Source organism: Lemur catta, chromosome X (genome assembly GCF_020740605.2).
Source record: "Lemur catta isolate mLemCat1 chromosome X, mLemCat1.pri, whole genome shotgun sequence".
Lineage (NCBI taxonomy): Eukaryota > Metazoa > Chordata > Mammalia > Primates > Lemuridae > Lemur > Lemur catta.
In genome coordinates, this window is record NC_059155.1 from 24839623 (window position 1) to 24863866 (window position 24244).

The following is a 24244-nucleotide window of genomic DNA, read 5'->3' on the forward strand; positions in this document are numbered from 1 at the left end:
ATTCTTGACTATCAACCCCTCACTGGACATATCCATGTGGACCTTCTGCAGATGCCTCCAACACAGCACACCCACAACTGAGCTCACCATGGCTGGCCCCTCTACCCCAAACCTGCTTTTCCACGTCTGATTGTTCTCCCTCAGCTGGTGGTTCTTCCTTTTTACTCAGTCACCCAAAAGAGTTATCTGTGGCTCCTCTCTCTATCCCGTCTACCATGGTAACTCCTCTCTGGTCTGTCTCCACCTTGCTACTACTCTCAAAACTCCAGCTTTAGTTCAGGTCCTCCTCGCCATCATGCTCCTAGACTACTTCAATAATCACATTGCACTTGTCTCTTGGTTCTCTATATCGTCCATCTCCAATCAGTCTTCTCAGTTGCTGTCAGAGTGGTCTATCTCAAATGCAGCTTCTTTCAAATCACTCAGTGCTTTCCTATTGCGTCAAGAGGAAATGCAAATCCTCAGCGTGGCACGTAAATACAACCCCCAACAGATATTCTGGCCCTACTTATCCCACCAGTTTTATCTCCTTCTGCACTCCTAGGCTGTAGCAATGCCCAACGGCTTGCAAGTCCCCAAATGTGTCATTTAGATTCATAACTCTATTTGTTTAAGCTAATCCTTCTGCCTGGAATGTTCTTTTCATTCCTGTCCACCTGATAAGCATGCAATTATCTTTCAAATGTTATGACTTCTACAAAGCCTTATCTGACTATAAGGCCTCTTCTCACTGAAACAACCTACTGTTCCCTCCTTTGTGCTCTGTGGCACATGGTCCTGGACAGGGTCCAATAATAATACTATTTTATACATGGTGAGTGAGAAGATGGGCTCCTAGAGGACAGCATAGCACAATGGTTAAATGCATGAACTGGGAAGCCAGAATACCTTAGTCCAAATTCTAACTCTGCCACTTGTTATATAGGCGACTCTGGGCAAGTTATTTCACCTCTCTGTGCCTCAGTTTCCTCAACTGTAAAGTACACATAATTATTTTACTTACAGGGCTGTTACGAGGATTAAGTGAATTAATATACATACAATTCTTAGAATAGTGACTAATACATAATGATTGTTATGTGTTTGCTATAATAATACTAACATTAATATTAATATTATTATTTTAAACTTGAAGGTCCAGGTCATGATACTCTATCTGACACATGGAAGGATGGAAGGTGTTCAATAACATTTAGTAAATCAACTAATAGCCAGGTTAGGTCCTAGCTGTACAGTCCCACAATATCCACTAACTTTCCTTTTTGATCATCTTGTAACTTGTTCAACGTGTCTCTCCCACTAGACTATAAGATTCATTAGTGCAAGGACCACATCCATCTTATTCGCCACAATATCTCTGGCACTAAGCACCATGCCAATCACCTAGCAGGCACACATTTATTTGTTAGATATATAAATGAATGGTTTTTATGATGTGCATTTTAGTTATTATTAGATTGCGTTTAGCATTTTGATCATTTTTTGAAATTGTAAAATGCAATCCCCTCTCCCATATTATTTCTATCTGAGGCAACAAAATTTCAGTGAAGCATTGTTAGAATTAGAGTGAAGTATTATGTTAGAATTAATTTTCTTAACAGAGGGATCCTACTGTTTCCTTACGATATATAGGGTCATAGACTTTTCATTTCATAAACTAATTCAGTGGTACAAAAAGTCCCACAGTACACCAGTCCTTCCTGTTTACCACGTGTCATTTTACATCTTTAACAAAATTCATAGGCAGAGGCCTTGTGAGAGTTACCATTTATTAATTCTACTTATTTAATGAGTATACAGTTTGAAGAGAAGAAAAAAATGATATAAAGAATGACCCATTAAAAGGCTCTGAATAGACATATCTCCAAAGAAGACACACAAATAGCCAACAGGTATATGAAAAAATGTTCTACATAATTAGCCATCAGAGAAATGCAAATCAAAACTACAATGAGATATCATCTCACTCCAGTTAAAATGGCTTTTATCAAAAAGACAGGCAATAACAGATGCTGAAGAGGATGTGGAGAAATGGGGACCCTCATAAACTATTGGTGGGAATGTAAATTTGTGCTACCACTATGGAAAACAATATGGAAGTTCCTCAAAAAACTAAAAATAGAATGACTAAATGACCCAGAAATCCCACTGTTAGGTAAATATCCAAAAGAAAGGAAATCAGCATATTGAAAAGATATCTGCACTCCCATGTTTATTGTAGCACTATTCACAATAGCCAAGATTTGGAATTAACCTAAGTGTCCATCAGCGGATGAATGGGTAATATAATCGTCATACATATACACAATGGAGTATTATATAGCCATAAAAAGATGAAATCTTGCCATTTGCAACAACATGGATGGAGCTGGAGAACATTACGTTAAATGAAATAAGTCAACCACAGAAAGATTAATCTCACACGTTTTCACTCATATGTGGGACCCAAATATTAAAAATGATTGACCTCATGGAGACAGAACAGAATGATGATTACCAGAGGCTGGGATGGGTAGCAGGAAGGGGGGATAAAGTGGAGGTGGTTAATGGGTGCAGAAATATAGTTAGTTAGATAGAATGAACAATATCTGATACCACATTGAATTGACTATAATCAACAATAAGTTGGGATATATTTAAAATAACTAAAAGAGTGGAATTGGAATGTTCCTAACACAAAGAAATGATAAATGCCTGAGGTGATGGATACCCCAATTACCCTTATTTGATTAATCACATGGTATGCCTGTATCAAAACATTGCATGTACCCTATAAAGATATACAACTATTATGTACCCATAATAATTAAAAATAAAAGATTTAAAAACTGCTACATTATTTTCAGTGCTTATAATTCAGATGAAAAAATAAGCCAAGTGCACAAATACCTACATCACACAATGTCTTTTGTGTGCTCTAGCAATATGTCTGGTAAGATTTCAGGGGGTTCCTATTGATATGATCAGAGAAGATTTCATGGAATGGCTAAGATTATAGTTGGTCTTAGTGGATGGGGTGGATTTCCCTAGATGGAAAGGTAATAGCGTTTCATGCTGAGGAAAAGGCATGGAGAAAAGTGTGAAAATACAATGGATTGGGAATAAGGAGAGCATATAGATTTCTTTGGCAGAAAGAGGGATTTATGCAGGAAGCAGAAGTAAAAGATAGGCTGGAGAAATAGATTTACAATACTTTGTGGTGGGCTTTTGATAATAAGGCCAGGATATCTGAAGTATATCTACAGACAATGGGAAACTATAGAAGATGTCAGGGTAGGGAATGGAAAAAGGAAAGCAATGTTGTGGAAATAGTAACTGGACAGCAATATGGCAATACATTAAATGGAATTGAGTTCCCAGGCTATTTTTAGGTGATGGGACACCCAGTGGAAATATTCAGCAGATGGTTGGAAATGCCAGATTGTTCAAACTTAGGGGAGATATGGATTTGAAATAATCTGCATAGAATTGACAATAGGAGACTTAGGAATGTATGAAATAGCTATAGAAGCATTCCGAATGAAGCCAGAGGTTCAAGCACAGATCTACAACAATGAAAAATAAGATGACAAAACAGGTAACAGCATGTTGTAAATAAAGATGCAGTGAAATACTAACCTAGGAAATACCTGATGCCCCTCATAACCTACAAAGGCATTCTGATCACACTTTAAGAAGCACTACCTTAAGGGAAGGAGCAGATAGAACTTGGGAGTAGAAGAAGGGGGAGAAACAAATAACACCAATGTACCTGTTGAACAGTCAGACCCTGTCCACTTGGGATCGCAGCTGCATACTCCAGTGTCCAGAAGAAATGTTCCATGTCCTGAGCACTGCTCTTGACATATAGGAAGTGGAGTTTCACAGTTGACCCCTCCCCAGCCAGTAGAGCAGTGGCATTCTCCTTTCACACAGATGCCATGGCTGGAACACATTGGGTCTAAGCAGTCCTCTGAAGGCACAAAAAAAGAGAGGTGGGGGAAAGGTTAATAGTGAATAGGTATGGCCACCAGACCTCAGGATAATGAAACTGAGATACATTGATTTCCCAGTATTATTAACTATATAATTAATGCTGCTTTAATTGGGCAATAAAATGACTCACGCAAACACTGTATTCAGACCAGAAGATTATTAACACTTAAAAATATGGAAGGGTATAGTAAAGGTTGCAACCTAAATTTACAAGGAGAAGGAAACCACATATATGCTGTGTGAAACTGAACAGTCTGCAGTATCCCCACACAAATAGGTGGGTGGACCACTGTGGGACTTCAATAAGAATTCTTTGGCTTTGCAAAAAAGCCCAAGAGTTTTTGTTAAGTCATTCATTATCCTTTCTGTTCCCAGAAAGGATTTTTACTTGATATGTCCAGAGGAGCTTATATAAATTATTAAAGTTTAGACTATTCAAAATATTGGGTGAGGTGACTGCTATTGCATAATATAATACAATTTACATCAATTTATTAGAATCTCTCATGTTTTAACGAAGCCCTAAAAGTGCAACGTTTTAAACTTAATTTAAAAAGTCCTTTCGTTATAGCTTCTCCTACTATCACGACACTGTGACATAGTCTTCAATGTCATTAAATATCACAGACTCAATTCCATTTGTCTCTGATTCTGCAAGTCTGGAAAATTTTTGTACACATTCTAACAAATGTATAAACTATTTTAGAGGTAGGTTCCTATGCTCACCTTGGGAAAAAATTGTTTTGTGCTTTTAACTGAGTAGCTATTTGATTTTCCAAAATTTGTATTCCCATACAAATAAGATGAGACTAAAACAACTCATCGTAATTGGGATGTATGCTTTGAATTACTTTTCCAGCAATGGAAATAGAAGGATACAACCTGCCTGCATTTGCAACACTGGACTAGTTTTAGGGTGTGGCTTGTGGCTATGGAACAGACTAAGTCTAACTAAGCACTATTATAATTAGTGTTATTGCCATTATAATTAGCGCAAGATCTTAGGGTCATTAGCACAATATTTTAACACCTGAGCTAATCAGCAAATATACACCAGAAGGTATGTCTCATTTGATTAATCATTTGAAGGGAGAGGGAAAGTCCAAAGTATAGAATCATTTTTTAGGAGGTCATTTTGTTATATTAAAGTACAATTTTAATAAATAAAATAAAATTTAACATAATATAGCTTGTTTTATTAAGATGACTACTTCAATATTTTCATGTATGTCATATTTAAATCGTGTATGTCATACTTAAATCAGAGGCACAAAGTCATATGGCTGAAGGGGCCAGGCAGGTGGCACACATGACTGAAATAGGCTGGATGTAAGAAAATATGGTGCATGGAGAGCAAACTGAAAGCAAGTGTCCATTTTAAAGGGGACTGCTGCTACTTGGCTCTAGTTGATTGCCACCATGTAGCAATGTGGGCCCAGGGTCACCAGATTTTCTAGTGTTCAAGAGAGGCTAGAAATAGGGATTTTCATATGACACTTCTCTATTTTTAAATTTTGGCAAACAATCACATTAAACAACAGCAGCAGCAGCAACAACACTATGTGAACCAAACAAAACCCATGCAATACGCCTGGTTTAGCCTGTGGACTCCTGGTCTGCGATGTCTGTCTTAAAACATTTTTCTTCTATTGTATTTGAAAAATGTACACCATTACGTGAGCATTCTTTCTTGCTCTCTTCGTTATTCTACAAGTTTTCTTCGTGACTTTGGAGAAGGCAAATTTCAGCTAAGTCCTTTTTCAACTGCTTACAGCATTTAAATTAGAAGGGTCTAAGTTAATTAGGTTACATGTTTTTCATGGCAAGTTGTAGATGTGATAGACATCATTTGTTTGCTAACTCTGTTTGTATCCATATAGCATCTGAATTTACAACCTAATGATTGCAGTTGGATCACCATAAAAATAATTTCCAAAGGGAACTCAGGAACTCCAGTGCCTTGTCTAGGCCCAATGCCATTTATTGGAACAGATATAATCTTCACACCAAAATTCTACTATTGCTAACGGGAGGTGAAAAGCTAAAGCCCTGCTTGTTCATGGACTAGAATGAAATTAAACTCTTTAGAATGCTGTGTAATAGTCTTAATGAGCCATCTTTAAAAAGCAATTATTGTGCATTTTCAGCAGCCTCTTTCCCAGACAACAGTTGTGATGAGACCATCTCCCATGGTAATGGTTTAATATTATTTCTGAAATCAGTCTTGTTTGAGGAATGTGGCATGAAAAAGGTCTGATTACTAGTAAACTTATTTTCCAGTGTGTCTCTTTAAATGCTAAAACTTGCTATTTCAAAAAAAAATTTTGGGTAAAGACTCCTTTGGGGCGAATTTAATTTAAAGGCACTGCTTTGAAACTCATTAGTGGCAAGCCTGCTTCCTTAGGCATGGAGGTCAGATTTCAGCAAGAGGTATGTAAAAATAAATAATATAAAGCAATAATAATAATGGTAATTACAAATCACTCCAAAAGAAAACATTTGCAAAATGGCTCCAAATGTGCATATATTATTATTTTTATTATGTGCTTTAAAGTGAGATGTAGTAAAATGTACCCTGTAATAAGGAAAGCATATGACTTAACACCTAAAATCATCAATATGGAAATTCTCAAGTTATAAAACAGTGTTAGAAATGAGGGGTGGGAAATACTATTTTTCATTACTGCTCTGCAAGTGTCACAGATTTGGCCTCATGCATAATATCAGACTGTCAGAAGAGATAAGAGCTCCCCTGGAGCCAACCCCCTGATCCATGTACTAAGAACATGTTGGTCATTTATTGTTTGCAAAGACCACTTGCATCTTTACTAGAAGTGCAGAATGACACCTTGGACGATTCAGTAAGAGAAAAGCCTGAAGCAATAGATTAAAATGGGGCTCTGACCTTCTTCACATATTTCTCCTTTGTATCCTGGCACACAAATGCAGACTCCCATGATGCAGGTGCCATGGCCAAAGCACGTTGGGTCAATGCATTGCTCTTCTGGAACATCACACTCCGGCCCCTTCCAGCCATGCCGGCAGACACAGTGTCCTTTTTCGTATTCTCCGTTCCCACCACACAGCACAGGGCATGAATCTGAAGGTTGGCAAATGAACTTGTAATGTTCTCATAATACTTTCAAAATCTCCAAAGAGCAATTCTCTATTGATTCTTGTATAATATTTGTGGCAAAAAATTGTACTATTTCTGTCTTACCCTTTATTAAATAGGTACATGTTCATGATTACCAACATAGAAATTTTCCTCTTATGGGAGTGGGGTAAATATAAATTATAAAGATACCCTGAGTGCAGAAATTGCATCAAGTATCTGCTTTTGATCTCACCATACTCTTAAATTATTATTATTGTTATTATTGTTTTATGCTAGGGTTTTTCTTTCTTACAGGTTTTCTTCCTCAAGCAGATGTATATTACTTTTAGGAAGCAAAACCTCAAATTTTAAAAAGCAATACATAGGGACTTATCCATATTATAAAATGTTATCTTTAAAAGGTTGTATAACTAAATAGAATATATTGAAAATGAGCAGAAAGAATCTCTAAAATAATAATTTTAAGTCCATGGGAAAACGTGGTGTGATTTACCTAAAGCTTTTCAAAAATTAAACTATGGGCAAATCTAGCAAACAATGAAGTTCGCTAAATTTAACTTCTGACTTTCCAAGTGTACTTTCTAGGCTACTTACTCATCTAGTGATTACCCACTCCTTCCAGGTACATTGGTGTGTATAAGCAGCTACCAACTTTGTCCACTTTTAAACTCAGTCCATTACGATTTAGTTTATGAAGGAAATATAAGCATCATGTAGTGGTTAGGTCAGACAGCCTAGGTACAAATCCCAGCTGTTAGGTAACTCTGGCTGAGCCACTTAAGCTCTCTGAGGTTGTTTCTTTGCCCATAAAAATAGGATAATCATAGACTTACCTCATAGGGCTATTGTAGGAAGTAGGAATTAAATGATGTAACACAAAGCATTCAGAACAGTACCTGGTATACGAAGTACTCAGCTTTTGGCAGCATCAGTAGGGGGCACTGCTACGCTAACTGCTGCTAGTACTACTGCTACTATTACTACTACTATTAATTCTGAGTTCTCAAATGACATCTATTTCCCTAAACCAATCACAATAATAGAGCAACATTACCTCTAGCACAGTCAGGTCCAAGGAATCCTGGGAAACAGTGACAATGACCAGAGATACACTCTCCATTTCCATTGCAGTTGGTTGAACAGTCATCCATTATTTCTATTAATACAGAGAAAAAGAAAAACATGAACAAATATCCAGGGTATAGAATCTTTAATTATTTTTCATTGCAGGAACTCTGGGCCTATAACAATCTTGCCCTTTGCAGTTTATGGAACACTTACTCCTCAAAATTAGATGCCAAAGACCCCTATAAGATGTCACATGTGTTACAAAATTATGAAAAGGGCCCTGGATTTGCTGAACTGGCTAATCAGAGTAGAACTAAAAACCAATCTTATCTCTAAAGTGCATAAATGGTCTAGAGGACGTGTGTTCTTAAGAGATATTCATGATAAAGCTCAAAATGTATCAGGATCCTAGGACATTTCTTAAAAGCAAAACAGGCTTAAAAATGCAACCCAGAAGACTAAACACTGTTTATTTTGCAAATTTAGGTTGTAGCAAATCAAGTTTTTTTCTCTAGCAACTTAGAAAATTTAATCTACTATTCTTGACAGCATAAATATGATATTCAGTATTTCATTTTCATTAATAAGTGACAATGGGAGGCTTTTAAAGTAAGTGGTCATATTAAATTCACCACCACTAAAAGCATTAGAACCTAAGTATTTTGTTGAGAAATGCTTTCTTGACTGTAAATGCTTATCAGTTCTCTGCCACTAATTTCCTTTCAATCCATTCTTAGAGGAGAATAGGTTTCAGATGAATTGAGAAGCCTTTGTAGGTACCCATAGTTCTGGTGACATAAATAGGTGCAGTGCAACATAACTTTGATAAGTCTCATGGTAACTTCCCTGAAAAACTATAATGTTATACAAATGTCAGTGTCTTACAATGACATAAAAAATGTTTGTCATTTGACATTGTATTTGAGTATAATAATGATTAAATTCTAAGCCTATGAACAATTATGGTACCTATGCCTTACTCTTGTAGTTTTGTATGTGTGTGTTTTTTATCTTCTTCTCAGTATTACTTTCATTAAATTTTCCATACTTAGTACTCTTGGACTCAGAGTTTTATGTTCTGGCCTATTAATCTCACACTTCTCTTATGTACCAATTTTTCCTTTTTCAGTCCAAATTATCTGCTTCATCAAGTTTCACTTAACTAAGCTATTTCTGATTAGGGGAGATTCTAGGAGGTGGTCCTGGCATCTTCCATGGAACAATGAGAGCAACAATTTATAATGAGGGTCAAGAAATAGCATTTCTATAATTGTGGTCTGTGGACCACTTTTATCAGTAGGATCGCCTGGGGCACTTAAAGTGAAGATTCCTGGACTTCAGCTCCAGATCTACTGAATCTGTCTCTGAGGGAGGTAGCCCAGTAATCTATGTTATAACAAACACCCCAGGTGACCCTGCAGGTGCTCACCACATTGAGAATGCTTTAAATAGTAAACTTCCATAGTTAAAGAACTTGTCATCTAGATGTTGGATTTCTGTCTTGGGCGGGATAAAAGCAAGAGGATGAAAGTGGTATCTAGTCCATTGAGGGTATTCTTAGAAAGCTAAGAATGAATCCAGTGGCTGTGTGGATAGCCACCCTATTATCAATCAGAGGAGATGATTATTCTCACCACTGTGTGAACACATCACATTGCCTTTTGCAGTTTATACTGGTCTGTTCTCCGTTCATAGTGTTAGAAACCTGAACTGGATAAGCAAGTGACATGTGACATTTACTTATCTATTAATACAACTGGGCTGGCTGGAATATAACATTCAGCAAAGAGCCAACCATTTTCAACTCATTAAAACATTAGCCATTTTCAGAAAATCTTTAATCTATTTAACAAGTAATTATGAAAAGGCATAAAGAGACTTTTTTTCATTCAGAGATGGGACAATTTTTTCTCTATTTTCTATTTAACTATCTTTCTTATACCAAGTGGTAGTGGCAATTCTTAAATCCACATTTGGATTTCCCCTGCTCTGGATGGTTAATAGGAGGCCATGGAGGAAGCTTTATAAAGTAAATACAGTTGAATTTAATTTCACACCAGATTCTATTGACAACTTTATGGAAGCAGCCTTGTGGGAATGTAGCTATTCTGGAAAAATATTTAATAAAGTTTGCTATCAAAATAAATAAAAATCCCTACATCTTATTGACTTATCTAAGAACTGTCCCTGGGCTCAAACTGCTGCATAGAGTTTAACCCCAGCAATGCAAATGAGAAAAGAAGGCAACATAGAAGGTTTTGGAAGCTGCCACTTCCACTGGGTATCAAAGAGACACTGGGGAAGCCTAGGGACTCCAGGAGGAAGCCGGCTGCAGCAGAAACACATAAACAATGGGTGATGAAAAAGAATGTGATTCTCTATTGGCCTCCAGTAATCTTTGCCTTCTATATTTTAAATCTTAATTCTGAACCACTTCCTAGACTGGAGTTCCAGAGTGGAGAATAATTTTGAATTTCTATATTTAAAACCCTGTTCTTATGCTACAGTCAAAAACCCCTTGGTATTTGCATCTGCACTGATGATACGTTTTGTTTCTGGCAGTTTTTCTCATGGGAGAAACTAAAGGTAATGAATAATATTATGGAATAAGTACAGTGTAAAGGGCATGGGCTTTGGAATCAGACATGCTAGTTCTCAAATCTCAATTTTGCCACTTGCTGTCTGTGAGACCTTGCCAAATTATTTACTCTTTTTAAGTATCTGCTTCCTTATTTGTAATATAAGTATTATGATACCTGAGCTATCAGGGTTGTGATGAGAATCGAACAAGATAACTGAATATAAAGCATCTAGTACAATGCTAGGGGCAGAGTGGCACTTCATAAATGGTATATATTATCATCCTGCTATAGAGCAGGTTGCCTGAGATTAGGGGATATTGACAACTCTGCCTATACTACTGGAAAATAATATATATTAATTGTAAATCAGTGTGTGGCCTATATTAGTCTTGGTAAATGTTAGTTGTTAATTCTGTATTGATCCTTGTTAGTAGCAGACAAATATAGTTAAGAATCAATCAACTGATTCTAACATCATCATGAAATAGATGAATGAGCAGCATTTAGAACAAATAAATACAAACCTTACTTTCTTTAATCAAATATATTAGTTTCATTTTACTCTGATTAATATAAACTAAAAACATAAAAAAATGAATGCAGAGAATTTAGGGTAAATGATTTATATGCTTTTTCTTTTTTTGGAAATTTACTCAAATTTTCTTTAAGTGGAAGAGTAGGAGAAATGTTTCTGTTGTTTCTAATCTTAAAAAGACAACAGAAAAGTAAATAAATTGACCTGAATAAACAAAAAGCAAATATGTCGTTGCATATGAAACTGACAGCTTGATAACTGCATGATAGGAATTTGATCTCAAGGGCTAGGTTCTTCTGGGGAGGAAGTAAGGGACAGGAAATAACTCCACACATGTTTCTGGGCCTGTTGATTTTTGAAAGGATAATAGATTGGTTAGTGTTTTAACTTGAGCTTAAGGGTAAGAATAACAGGAAGAGAGAAAAATCCTCAGACATATTTTATATATTACAATTACTCTAATTTTTGGGAGAAACTCAACCTCTCATAACTCATCAGCATTCACAATATCAAAACTAGGCCTTGATAGAAAAATATCATAGAAGGTCCATCTGTTGAATCTGCCTCATTGAGTCTGTGAGTGGCAAAACAGTGACATGACTTAAAATATATTTTTTTTCTAATTTAACAAATGATTTGTTTTTGAAAGATGTAAGATCAGTGGAGTTTTTCTCTAGGGGAAAAATCATCAGTTCCATTCTATTGCCTTTCTGATTACTTTAGAGAAAAGTTTTTGATAATCTTATGTCTGGAATACCATTTTCTACTGACTCAAGGTCTTCAGCATCAAGTAAAAATAGAACATAATTGTTATAAAGAACAGATGGTATATCTATTAACAGTCAAAACATCTTCCTAAACATATGGCTGAACAGGTTAACTAAAGGATAAAGTGGTGAGAGTTGTATAGAAAACTGACAGCTGTAAAATACTTTCCCTTCTTTTAAGACATGTGTTTTAGAAAAATTCACACAATACAATACTGTATCTATGAGTTGTTTACCCTCAGGACTCTAAAATTGCTAAAGACCTCAGCTTTATTCATACAACGGGTTATGGGGAATGTATTTACCAAAAAAAATGACAAAAGAGTGAGATGTCTCCAACTAACTGGAGTGACAGTGAATGAGGATGTGTAGGCATTGCATTAAAAAGCTCTGACTTGGGTGGGGCAAAGGCAACATATGTAACCTAAACATTTGTAACTCTGTAATATGCTGAAATAAAAAATAAATAAATAAAAAAACCAACAAACAAAAAACATGTTTTGAAAGGCCCTGAGCACACTGAAGGAGACATTGTGATGATTTTCAAACTAAAAGAAATTCTAAGAGTCTCTTGGTTGAATCCTTGGGGTTTTCTAGATATAACACCATATCATCAGCAAAGAGAGAGTTTGATCAAAAGAAGGGGCTTTGAATGACTCAAGTTATTATCCTCATTACTTTTCTCTAAATAATCTTATGTTGTATTTAGTTGTTCTAAAGAAGAACTTTACTGATCCTAGTTTTTCTATTTGAAAAAGGTATCTATTTGTTTTTTTTTAAAATAACAGAACTTGAATTAACAGGACTTTGCTTGTTTATTCCCTTCTTCACTAAAGTTGTTCATCTATGTAGCCTTGGTAATAATATTACCCAGGTAATTATTCCTGTTGAGAACACATAAAAAGGTGCATAGCAAGTATCCTAGAATAACAGCAAATAAAGCAGCATTTAAAAAATCTTAATCAGCATTTAAACAGCTTCACTGACAAAAACAATATAAACATTTCTCATAGTGACCTATCCTGAATAATGACTTTAAGGCAGAATAAGCAATAAGCTTAAATAACACCCGCATCACTTTCATCACTCATTGTATCTTTCTAGAGTTTTACTGTTAATTCAATATAACAGGCAAAGCATCTTACCAATTGCTGTGGTTAACACAAATACTTGTTCCATCTTTTTTCCGTCATTGTAAAATGCCAGATACCAAGGCCCTTGGTCCATATACTCAATGAAACCTGTCTCCTGAAGTGAGGTTAATATCAGGTTCCGAGGGGAGTGCTGGGTATCATCAGAGCCCTTGGAGTCCTGCTTGACCAGCTGTTTGCCATCCATTAGTTTTACAAAATCAAACTGGAACCAATACAAACACAAATATGAGCCACTACTTTTCTTCCATACTGATAAACATCTCTAACTTTAACTGCTCTATCTCATACTTCTTTGACTTGGAGGTAGGCAAAGCAGAAGAAGAGGTTATTAATTCTTAAGTATATTTAAACTCAAAAGCACATTATTAATTCTAAAAAACCCTCATTATATTATTAATATAAATGTCATAAACCTTTCAGTTTGAGAGTATTCAAAATGGTTGTTTAAAAATAAATAAACCAAAAACTAGAAAGAAAATCTTGTTTAGTATTATTCAGGAGAATCTTGACATTTTACTAAAGTATCTGATAAAAAGATACTTGAAAATATAAATTCCACTCAGAAATGTTACTGTAACCTTTTCTACAAATCAAAACAGTTGTATAGTTTTTAAAACAAATGAACAGTCAAAATTTGAGAATATTCATTGTAATTTACCACCTCTGCGGTAACATATTTAAAAATTCAAAGGACCCTCCTCCCCTTTTTTCCTGATCAGTGGACAAGCACATGGCACACATTTCATTGAACATTTTTTTTAAGTGTCACATTTGAATGGCATTCTAATTCCCTTCCTATTCTGGCCCAGAGGTAAGGTTTTGACTATAGTTATATCTGTTGGGATAAAAGCCAGCTCCAGATGTTTGATTACTTTTGCTACTTCTTAGATGAAGCAGAGCTTCAAATAGGTCCATGCAGGGAAAAAAATAAGGGAAAGCAAATGTGGGAAATGAAATGGCTAAGGTTTATGAAAGGGTTATGTAAACCATTGAGGTTTTACATATTTATTACTAACAATAGCAAAGAAAAATTTCTACCTGTAAGTCAAAAGCTTGCCTTTTCAACTCACTTCCCAACAATTTCTGATGGATGTACATTCCTTCACTGGGACAAGGGGACATGGATGTATGGAACCAGCAGAGAGGGTTTGGGCATTAAAGCCAAGTAAGATGAGAGGACTTGGAAATTCATAATCAGCCTGTTCTAGGAAGCAGAGGTCAAGTTTAAAGGATGTTGTCTTAAACTCTCTTTTCTGAACCTGCTTTGCTAAATGCTATTTCTTATTTCTCCATACCATTTCTTTCATTAGCTTGAGTGTGATTATTCTGGATGTTTGTTCATGACAAAGATTTTTCTGCCCTCGCCTTTGACTCCCACACACTTCACAGGCCACAAACCTTGAACTGTTCAACCCACCACCCTCAAGAAAATACCAATAAAATAAAATACCTGAGTGTGTGTAGGTGGAATGTTTCTTCTGCCGTAAATTCCCAGTAGAGAGTCCTTGGCTAAGGAAATATTGAATTTCAGATATATCGGATGGTGGATAGTAATCTGGAAACGCCAGAATAAGCCGGGTGGAATGGTCTGCATGACCTGTGCACCAATGTCAACTTCTCCTGTGTCTATGGCCCGTCCCTTCTGAAACACTGGTTTTAAAGGCAGAGAAAATTACACATCATATTAACCTTCATTTATAAAGCAATGGTTTTTAACTTTTCAAGAACAGATATATCAAAACAACTTACTCAGTTTTTTCTTCCTACCCAGCCCACCCATCTTTCGAGGCCTTGCCCAAATTAAATATCTTTCAGGGAGCCTTCCCTAACCACCCCCTATGTCAGTCTATCCCTTCTATTCAACTTCTATTTCATTTATTTCAATCAATTTCATTCCTTTTAACCATTATTTACTGAGCACTGTCTCGGGTCAATAGAAGAGCAAATAGGACAAGTCACAAATAACCACGTCATAAATGAAAGTAAGTTCTCTGGGTATTTAAAGGAGGGTAGGATATTTTCCCTAGTTGTTTCTATCTCCTTTATCTTCTTCTTCTTCTTCTTCTTTTTTTTTTTTTTTTCCTTTTTGAGACACAGTCTCACTCTGTTGCCCGGGCTAGAGTACCATGGCATCAGCCTAGCTCACAGCAACCTCAAATTCCTGGGCTCAAGCAATCCTCCTGCCTCAGCCTCCTGAGTAGCTGGGACTAAAGGCATGTGCCACCCTGCCCAGCTAATTTTTTCTATATATATTTTTAGCTGTCCAGATAATTTATTTCTATTTTTAGTAGAGACAGGGTCTCGCTCTTGCTCAGGCTGGTCTCGAACTCCTGACCTCGAGCAATCCTCCTGCCTCGGCCTCCCAGAGTGCTAGGATTACAGGTGTGAGCCACCACACCTGGCCTCCTTTATCTTCTTTTATTTCTCCTTAGCACTTATCACCATTTAACATATCATATATTTTACTTAATTTTTGTTTATTGACTGTTTTCTCTCAGTAGAATATAAGCTCTGTGAGGATAAGGATTATGGCTGTTTTGTTCATTGCTTTATCCCTAGTACCTAGAAGAATGTAAGCAAATGTGGGCAAAGAATGTGGGAGATCAATACATATTTATTCAATGAATGAATGAATGAATCGGAAAAGAGTGGCATTGAAAATGAGACTTAATGAGGGTGGGGATTTCAACAGAGCTGGTGGGAAGGGTGTTACGCATGGAAAGAACAGCTGGAACTAAAACAAAGAGGAAGGAAACTGTAATGTTAAACTGCAGGCTGTGTGTACAGAGAGAAGAGCAGTTGGAGATAGGGCTGGAGGGAAAAGATGGCACCATATTCTTTAGGGCCTTGAGGGCTAGTGAAAAGGGTTTATTTAGTCAAGAATGGAAAGCCAATAAAGAGTTTTAAGAAGAAGGAAGAGGTTTGGGTATATTGGAAAGGCTAATCTTGAGGCAGAGGTAGGATGAATTAGAGCAGGAAGATACAATAATAATCTAGGAATTATGAGGCAATGAAATGAAGATCTAAATTTAGGGTGGGCCCAAACAGCTCATGTAGAAAAAGTAAATCCCAGTGAAAAATAATTTAATGTAAACAGAAAGAAGGAGGAAGGTATGAGACACAATGCAAAGGAAGATTCTATAGTAGAAATTCTCAACCTTTGATGTGTACAAGAAGAAGGGTCTTGTTAAAATGCAAATTGTGATTCAGTAGGTCTGAAATCAGACATTCCTAACCATCCACCTTGGGCATCACTTGGGGACTTCTAACCACTCACTAATAAGTTCCAAAGTGGTGCTCATGTTTCATGGTCCACAGCCCACACCCTAAGAAGTAAGATTCCAGAGGACATTAGGTATGGGGGCTAAGGGAGGGTCAAAACTGACCCCGTGATTGTGAATTTGGGTGACTTAGTACTAACAGAAAAACCAAGAAACCAGGAAGGAGTTGGTCTGTGAGGGAAGATGTTGAATTCGGGCAATTAGAGATTTATTATTTATTGTCATGTTTTCTAATTATTTCTGATGTACTAGCTTCATATACTTTCTTGTGGAATCCTTTGTTATGTGGTAGTGGAAAGAAAAGGAATACAAGAGGAAGAGCAAGAATTAGTTTGCTTTGATTTTAAGAAAGGAGGATTACACCTTAGCAGGGAAAGTTCAGTTTGGCCTCATTTCACACCACCTTTATATTTTTCAGCCATCATCTCTTTCTCCACACCAAATACAGTTTAAAAACACACATGGTCTCTGTCCTTTGTGTTCACCCACTATAAAATTAACAGCCCATTAAGAAACACACCTGCGGTGGCTTTATTCAGAGGCCAATGCCGTGCAGCTTTTAACTCCCTAAAATGCCTCTATTATTGCTTTTTGTGTTAAGACCAAGAGTAATAACTATTTTAAGAATGTTCACTGTTAACTGTTAATAATAGATTTCAAATGCAATTTTGAACATAATTACGTATTACAGGACACATAATTTTGTGGAATTGACATTTATAATAAAATATGCCCTTTGAGATGATAAGTGACCAACTGAGGACCTAATTTTTAACTGAAAGTTACTTTTTTTCCATGTGAGACAGAGCAATTTGATCCCTAAAGGGTTGATTATACATTTAACTCTTAAAGTCCCGGAGCTGAAAAATGTCGTCAATGAGCAGGCAATTAACAGACCATGTTTATGTGGACGCTTCTGCTCTCAATTTAATATCAAGTTTATTAAACTGCTATCCTCATTAGGGGCTTTTATCACTTCTTATAATGCATCATTTGGTCACGCACACAATATTGTAAATATAACACAATTTAAAATGTTCTGGGCTTGAAAAACACTGTTTTAAAGGTGCTGAGAACAGCCTTTAATGAATAGATGCTGCCATTTAAAAAAATCTGGGCAAAACTGTTTGATGGACATTAACCTTTATATACGAGCCTTACCAAATGCTACACCATCTCTTCCTTCTGCACTTTATAGCATCATATATTGCATAATGAAGCTACTTAAATGTTATTCATTAAATCAAAAGAAACTCATGAAGTTGTGTTGTTGGAGTTTCCTTGTTATTAGCCTTACTATATATCTGTAGCACATATGCATAAGTCATTTATAAAAATGATTTTAAAATAAGATGGTTTTACCCTTTGAAAGCTTACATTACAGCTAAGACAAGGTAGGTGAACAGAGATGACAACATATGAATGAACATGTGGACTATAATTTAAATAAAAATAGCAAAGCAAGCTAGTTGCAGTGATTTGGTATTAGAGAAGAGAAATTCTCACAGCTTGCAGATGGAAAATTTCTCAGCCTCTGACCTTTTAGAGCTTCATATATCAGAAAGAAATATATCTCCTTGTTAGCAAACTACACCACTAAATAGCCTGCTCCATTTTATCATCTCTTAAAATTAGTTATGGATTATAATGTAGTTATTATTATTTCATAATTTTTCTTAACGTAGCTAAAAGGTGGGAAAAACTAAAGAGAAGGAAATTATATGCAGAACAATACAAAATGTGATTATTTAAAAAAAATTCTGCATTAATATAGGTAAGTGGAATAGATTTGGCCAAACAACATTGATTCTGATCCTTTGTTTACAAATTAGCAACAGTAGAGTTAAAATACGGCACTAAGGAACAGTTTTTTTTATAATATTCATGTTTTAATTATCATTTAATCACTTATTTTACTGAAGCATATCAGAAGGCATAGGAAGACCATATTCTCCAGTAACAGAACACTTCCTTGCACAAATTTGAGATGAAATGCAGAGAGCCACAGATCATATCAAACTGTGAAGTATTGTAGTTATCACAGTTTCACCAATATCCACCAATTTAGTTTGAGATAAACACTCTCTTTATAGGTTGCAACACAGGCATCAACTGCTGAGCAGGAAGAAACCAATGGCAGATAAGCTATGTTGAAGAGTGGCACACTAAGTGATGGTAGCTTAGTTCAAAAAGAAAAGGTCATGGAGTTATTCCCACCTTGAGGCAACGGAACCAGCAAAAGGTCAACTGTGAGCATTAGCAGCCAGTACTCATAGCCACTATGGGCACATTGGCTTGTTAAAGGAGATCTGAGTATCTTGTCTTGAATTGGAAGAAACTTAATTTAAAAATATTTATTTCAGTACGAATATAATAAATGCATATGGTTAAAAAAAATAAAAAAAAATAAAAAAAAGAAAAGGTCAAGCTACCTGGAAGGTAAAAAACAGAGGCCTGGAATTGGTGACAGACACTGTGTGCAGTGGCTGTATCACCTAAAGCAAGGTTTCATTATATCTAGACTCAGACACATACCTGAATACTAATAACATGATTATTAACAACATTGTCCATATAAAATTAGGGGTAAATAACTATATTCTGGACAAATACATATTTTATTTTTTCTATTTAATATAGCTAGACACACTGCATTCAATAATTCTATGAAAAACTCAGTCCAACATTGGTATAAGATACTGACATGTGGTCATTGAAAAGATTCCACTATTAAGGCTTTATGCAAAAATGACTAGGTTAAAGGCTATGGTATGGTCCATAACTGCAATCTGAGCAGTAATTTAAAGACATTTGCAAATTCCATAAAAAGTACCTAAGCTATATTGTCCAAAGAGAAAAGAATATGCATTAAGAGCATATTTGTCCTTCACTTAATCCTACAGCATGTTCAAAATCTTCAAAAGACACTGATGTGATCTTTCAGCTGAATTAGCCCTAGGTGTGTGTCTCATGATATAAGTACCATATTCTTTTTGTTCCTTTAAATATGATATTTGTTTCACAGTCTTTTCAAATATGATATTTGTTTCACAGTCTTTATAAATTTAGAATATCAGTGCTTGGAGCAAAATGGGAAAGTGAAATCAACCTTTATCCCTTGTGATCAAATGCTGAGAAGAAATCAAAAAGGTATCGCAAAAGCCATCTAAAAGGTAGATGGAAAAGCTACCCTTTCCATCCATGTAGCCTCATATAATTTTCCTTATATGAACTGATGAAGAAAAATATGTACTCAACTCTCAATATTTCAATGGCAGATTATCCAGGTTATATATTACACATGTTTTTGTACTTACTATAAAACTCAAAAGTAGTCAGGAAAAAAAAAGGAAGAATGAGCCCTGTACATAGTGGGAACTTGGTAAATACTGTTTGGATGAATTAATAAAATAGTAATGCTGATAATTTATTTGGTTATTAGTAAAGTTGATAATTTATTTTGAAATTTCAGTACAAGTTTTGGTGAGAGGAAAAACTAAAACTATTTACACACAGGCCTTTGGGAATTAACCGTGAATAAAATATGTTTATAAGTAAAATCCCTCTGTCTTACTGACACCGGTAATAGATTGCTCACTGTGTAGAAAAGTCCATTAACTAATCTTATGCTTGAGAAATACATTACTGTATAAGTGCAGACAATTATATCCAGACACTGAAAGACTTCAGATTCCAGTATAGTAGCTTATCTAGTATTCTATATGTCTTCTCAGATGGAAATGAAATGGCATTGTTAAAATCTTATCCTTCATTAAAGGACTTATTTTGAATTGCATTTAACTCTATCTGTTTTTTGAACATATATCATTTAAAAGACATAATTGTCTTTTTTAAAGGATTTCTTTAAATTTTGTTGTAAAGTTCCACATTCCCTAAAAATCTTTAAAAAGTTTCACAGTTCTTGTGGTATGGTCTATTGATCATTAAATAGCAGTTACAAAAATGAATTTCCAAACTAAAGGCTCTTGTGACTTGCTATACAATCTCACACAGTGTAATACAATTAATGTTTGTAGAAGTTTCTGCATGCTGATTACCAATGGTATTTGAAGTAGCCAATCACTTTGAATTTCCTTGGTGAAAACTAAAATTGATATAAGACTCAAATTTATTAAGCACCACATGTACTCACCATCATATTGGTTTCACTGATCATCATCTAAGAGCACATTTAGGAATAACAGTGATCAGGTGTTGGGGCAGATGTGGGTGGGGGAGGTTATGGGGGTATATATACATAATGAGTGCGATGCGCACTGTCTAGGGGATGGACACGTTTGAAGCTCTGACTTGGGGGTGGGGGGGCAAGGGCAATATACGTAACTTAAACTTTTGTATCCCCACAATATGCTGAAATAATAATAATAAAAAAGACTCAAATTTATCATTACTTCGTTACATATTCAAACATCCACTCAGAGTCATGGGTCAATATGGAATAAAATACTTTCTTAAAGGAAAATATTGCAAAAAAAATAAAGATTAATGAATACATAAGCATGCATGCAATGAAAAATCCAAAAATGAAATTGAGAAAATAATTTCCTTTTATAATGTAAAAAAGAATAAAATACTTATGAATAACTTAACAAAAGAAGTTGTAAGACTAGTACACTGAGAATGACAAAACATCTTTGAAAGAAATTAAAGATTTCCTAAATAAATCAAAAGACATCACATGTTCATGGGTCAAAAGACTTCTTAGTGTTAACACAGCTGTAATTCTTAAGTTGATCTACAGATTCAATGCAATTCTTGCTAAAATTCCAACTCTCATTTTTGCAGAAATAAACAAGCTGATCTCAAAATTCATATGGAAATGCAAGGGACCTAGAATAACTAAAACAATCTTTAAAAAAGAAAAAAGTTGGAGGCCTCATACTTCCTGATTCCAAAACTCATTACAAAGTTACACTGATGAAGTAGTGAGTTTTGGCATCAGGGTAGATATATAGATCAATGGAATATAATTGAGAATCCAGAAACGAAATCTCACATTTATGGTCAATTGATTTTCAACAAGATCACCAAAAGAATTCAATGGGGGAAAGAATAGTCTTTTCAACAAATGGTGCTGGCATAACCAGATAGTCACATGTACAAGAATCAAGTTGAGCCCCTCTCTCACACCATATACAAAAAATAACTCAAAATGCATCAAATACCTAAATGTAAGGGCTAAAATTATAAAATTCTCAGATGAAAGCATAGGCATAAATCTTTGTGACTTTGGATTTGGCAATAGTTTCTTAGATATATGAAAAGCATGAAAAACAAAAGAAAAGAGATAATTGAACTTCATGAAAATTAAAAATTTAGTGCTTCAGAGGACACTATCAAAAAAGTGGAAAAATAGCCTACAGAATGGGAGAAAATATTTGCAAATTATGTATTGGGTAAGGGACATACTTGTATCTAGAATACATTAAGAAGGTTTACAACTCAACAATAAGAAGTCAAATAATTGAAAAATGAGCAAAGGATATGAATAGACATTTCTCTAAAGAAAATATACAAATGGCCAATAAGTACAGCAAATGAGGCTCAACATAATTAGTTGTAAGGGACATGCAAATCAAAACCATAATGAGATACAACTTCATACACATTAAGATGGCTAAAATAAAAATGATAGACAATAACAAGTGATGTCAAGGATGTGAAGAAATTGGCACTGTCATATGTTGTTGGTGGGAATGTAAAATGGTGTAGTTGCTTTGGAAAACAGTTCAGAAGTTCTTCAAAAAGCTAACTTTATGTGCACATATAGTAGTAACACTCCTCAGGCATTGGCAGGTGGGAGGGGAGAGGAGGGGATGAGTATATTCACACCTAATGGGTGCGGTGCTCACCATCTGGGGGATGGGCATGCTTGTAGCTCTGACTCGGGTGGGGCCTAACATCTAGCCTAAACATTTGTACCCCCATAATATTCTGAAATAAAAAAATTAAAAAGAACCTAAACATAGAATTATCATATGACTCAACCATTTCACTACTTGGTATGCCCTAAAAACAACTGAAAACAGGTATTCTAACAAAAATGTACATGTGAATGCTCACAGCATCATTATTTACAATAGTCCAAATGTGAAAATCCACAAAAGAATGATTAACTGATGAATGGATAAACAAAATGTGATATCCCCATACAACGAAATGTTTTTCATGAAAAGGAATGAAGCATTGATGCATGCTACGACATGAACAAACCTTGAAAACATTATGCTAAGTGAAAGAAGCCAGATACAAAAGGCTACATATTATATAATTCTATTTATATGAAATGTAGAAATAGGAAATCTGTAGAGATGAAAAGTAGATTAGTGAAAGTAGATTAGTGGTTGCCAGGGGTTGGGGGGACACAGGGATGTGGAGTGACTCCCAATGCCTATGAGGTTTCTTTTTGGTGTGATGAAAATGTTAAATAGTGGTGATGGCTACACAACTCTGTGAATATACTAAAAGTTGCTGAATTTTACACTTTAAATCAGTGAATTGTATGGTATGTAAATTATATCTCAACAAAGCTGTTACCAAAATATGGTTAGAAGGTGTAAATTGGCACAGCATACACACACACACACACACACACACACACACACGCGCACACAATCATGTATTGTCACAAGAGTTCTGATATATTTCCAAGTGGTTTTAGATTGCCACCTGCTACCTAGAAGATGAACTGTTCCCTGACCAGTACTTTTAGGATGTATGATTGGTAGTACACAGTGGGGATGCCTATTTCCCATATTTTATACAATGTTAGATACAGGTTATTATGATCACATTCTTCTGAAGTGTGGGATGCTGGTAGGAGGGCTGATCATAGATCAGTTAATCCAGCTCCCCCTTCTTTATCTTAGAATATAAGTTACCAGAAGAGGATAGGGCATATACATCTCTCTAAATTCTTAATATCAACTTACTGGGAATTTAATAAAAACTATTATATGATGATGAACCTATCAAATAGTTGAGAGTAATGAGGGGGTTGTACATCTTCTTGTATCAGGCCTCCAGAAAGAGAAGCAGCTGGCAGCATAGGTACCAGTTCTCATAGATTGCCATATTGTGACAACCTTTGATTTCTACCTTTTAGGAACCCAGAAAATCTTTAATAATATTGAATTAAAACTTACCACAGACCAAACTCATGACAGAGAATAATAATAATAATAAGATGCTACCACACTTATTGTGTCCTCTTTTTGAGCTCCTACCTTATTTCTGAAATATCAAAATGCCTCTTTCATATTCAGTATACCATACACTTTGATGTCCCAGTTTATCTCTGAGGATTCCTCTTCCTCCTCTGTCCTGCTTCCTCTGAGACTTTGGTCCCTTCACAATCTCCTTTCTTACTAGCATATTCAATGTCTCCCTCTCAACTGGCTGCTTATTCTTTGTCTTCAAACAAGCATAAGTCTCTTTTCTTTAAAAACATAACATGACTCAACTGCCCCTTTGTCTAGTTATCATACTATTTTATCTTCTTTCTTTCCTTGCCAAACTGTCTACATCAGCTATCTCTATTGCTTCATTATCCATTTACCACTTAGGCTATTACCATCTGCGTTTCCCCCTTATCACTCTATTATTTCATTCACCTAAATATGTATTCCGTAAGGTCACTAAGATTGATTTTTTTCTTGTTTCCCAAGACCTAGCTCAGACTACTATGAAAACAGTCATCTTTTTATCTTCTTTCTTTTAAGCCTCTTAATCACCTAATCATCT

The 24244-nt window shown here is 35.5% G+C and overlaps 1 protein-coding gene across 1 annotated transcript in view; it reads right to left on the bottom strand.

Annotated features, from left to right (window-relative positions):
• TENM1 (teneurin transmembrane protein 1) overlaps window positions 1-24244 on the bottom strand; it is a 523494-nt gene that overhangs the window by 230068 nt on the left and 269182 nt on the right. The window contains exons 7-11 of the mRNA XM_045538891.1: window positions 14650-14849; window positions 13191-13401; window positions 8148-8249; window positions 6881-7075; window positions 3752-3952 (exon numbers count right to left, since the gene is read on the bottom strand). Coding sequence (XP_045394847.1) covers window positions 3752-3952; window positions 6881-7075; window positions 8148-8249; window positions 13191-13401; window positions 14650-14849 — 909 coding nt within the window. The remainder of the gene's footprint in view (window positions 1-3751; window positions 3953-6880; window positions 7076-8147; window positions 8250-13190; window positions 13402-14649; window positions 14850-24244) is intronic.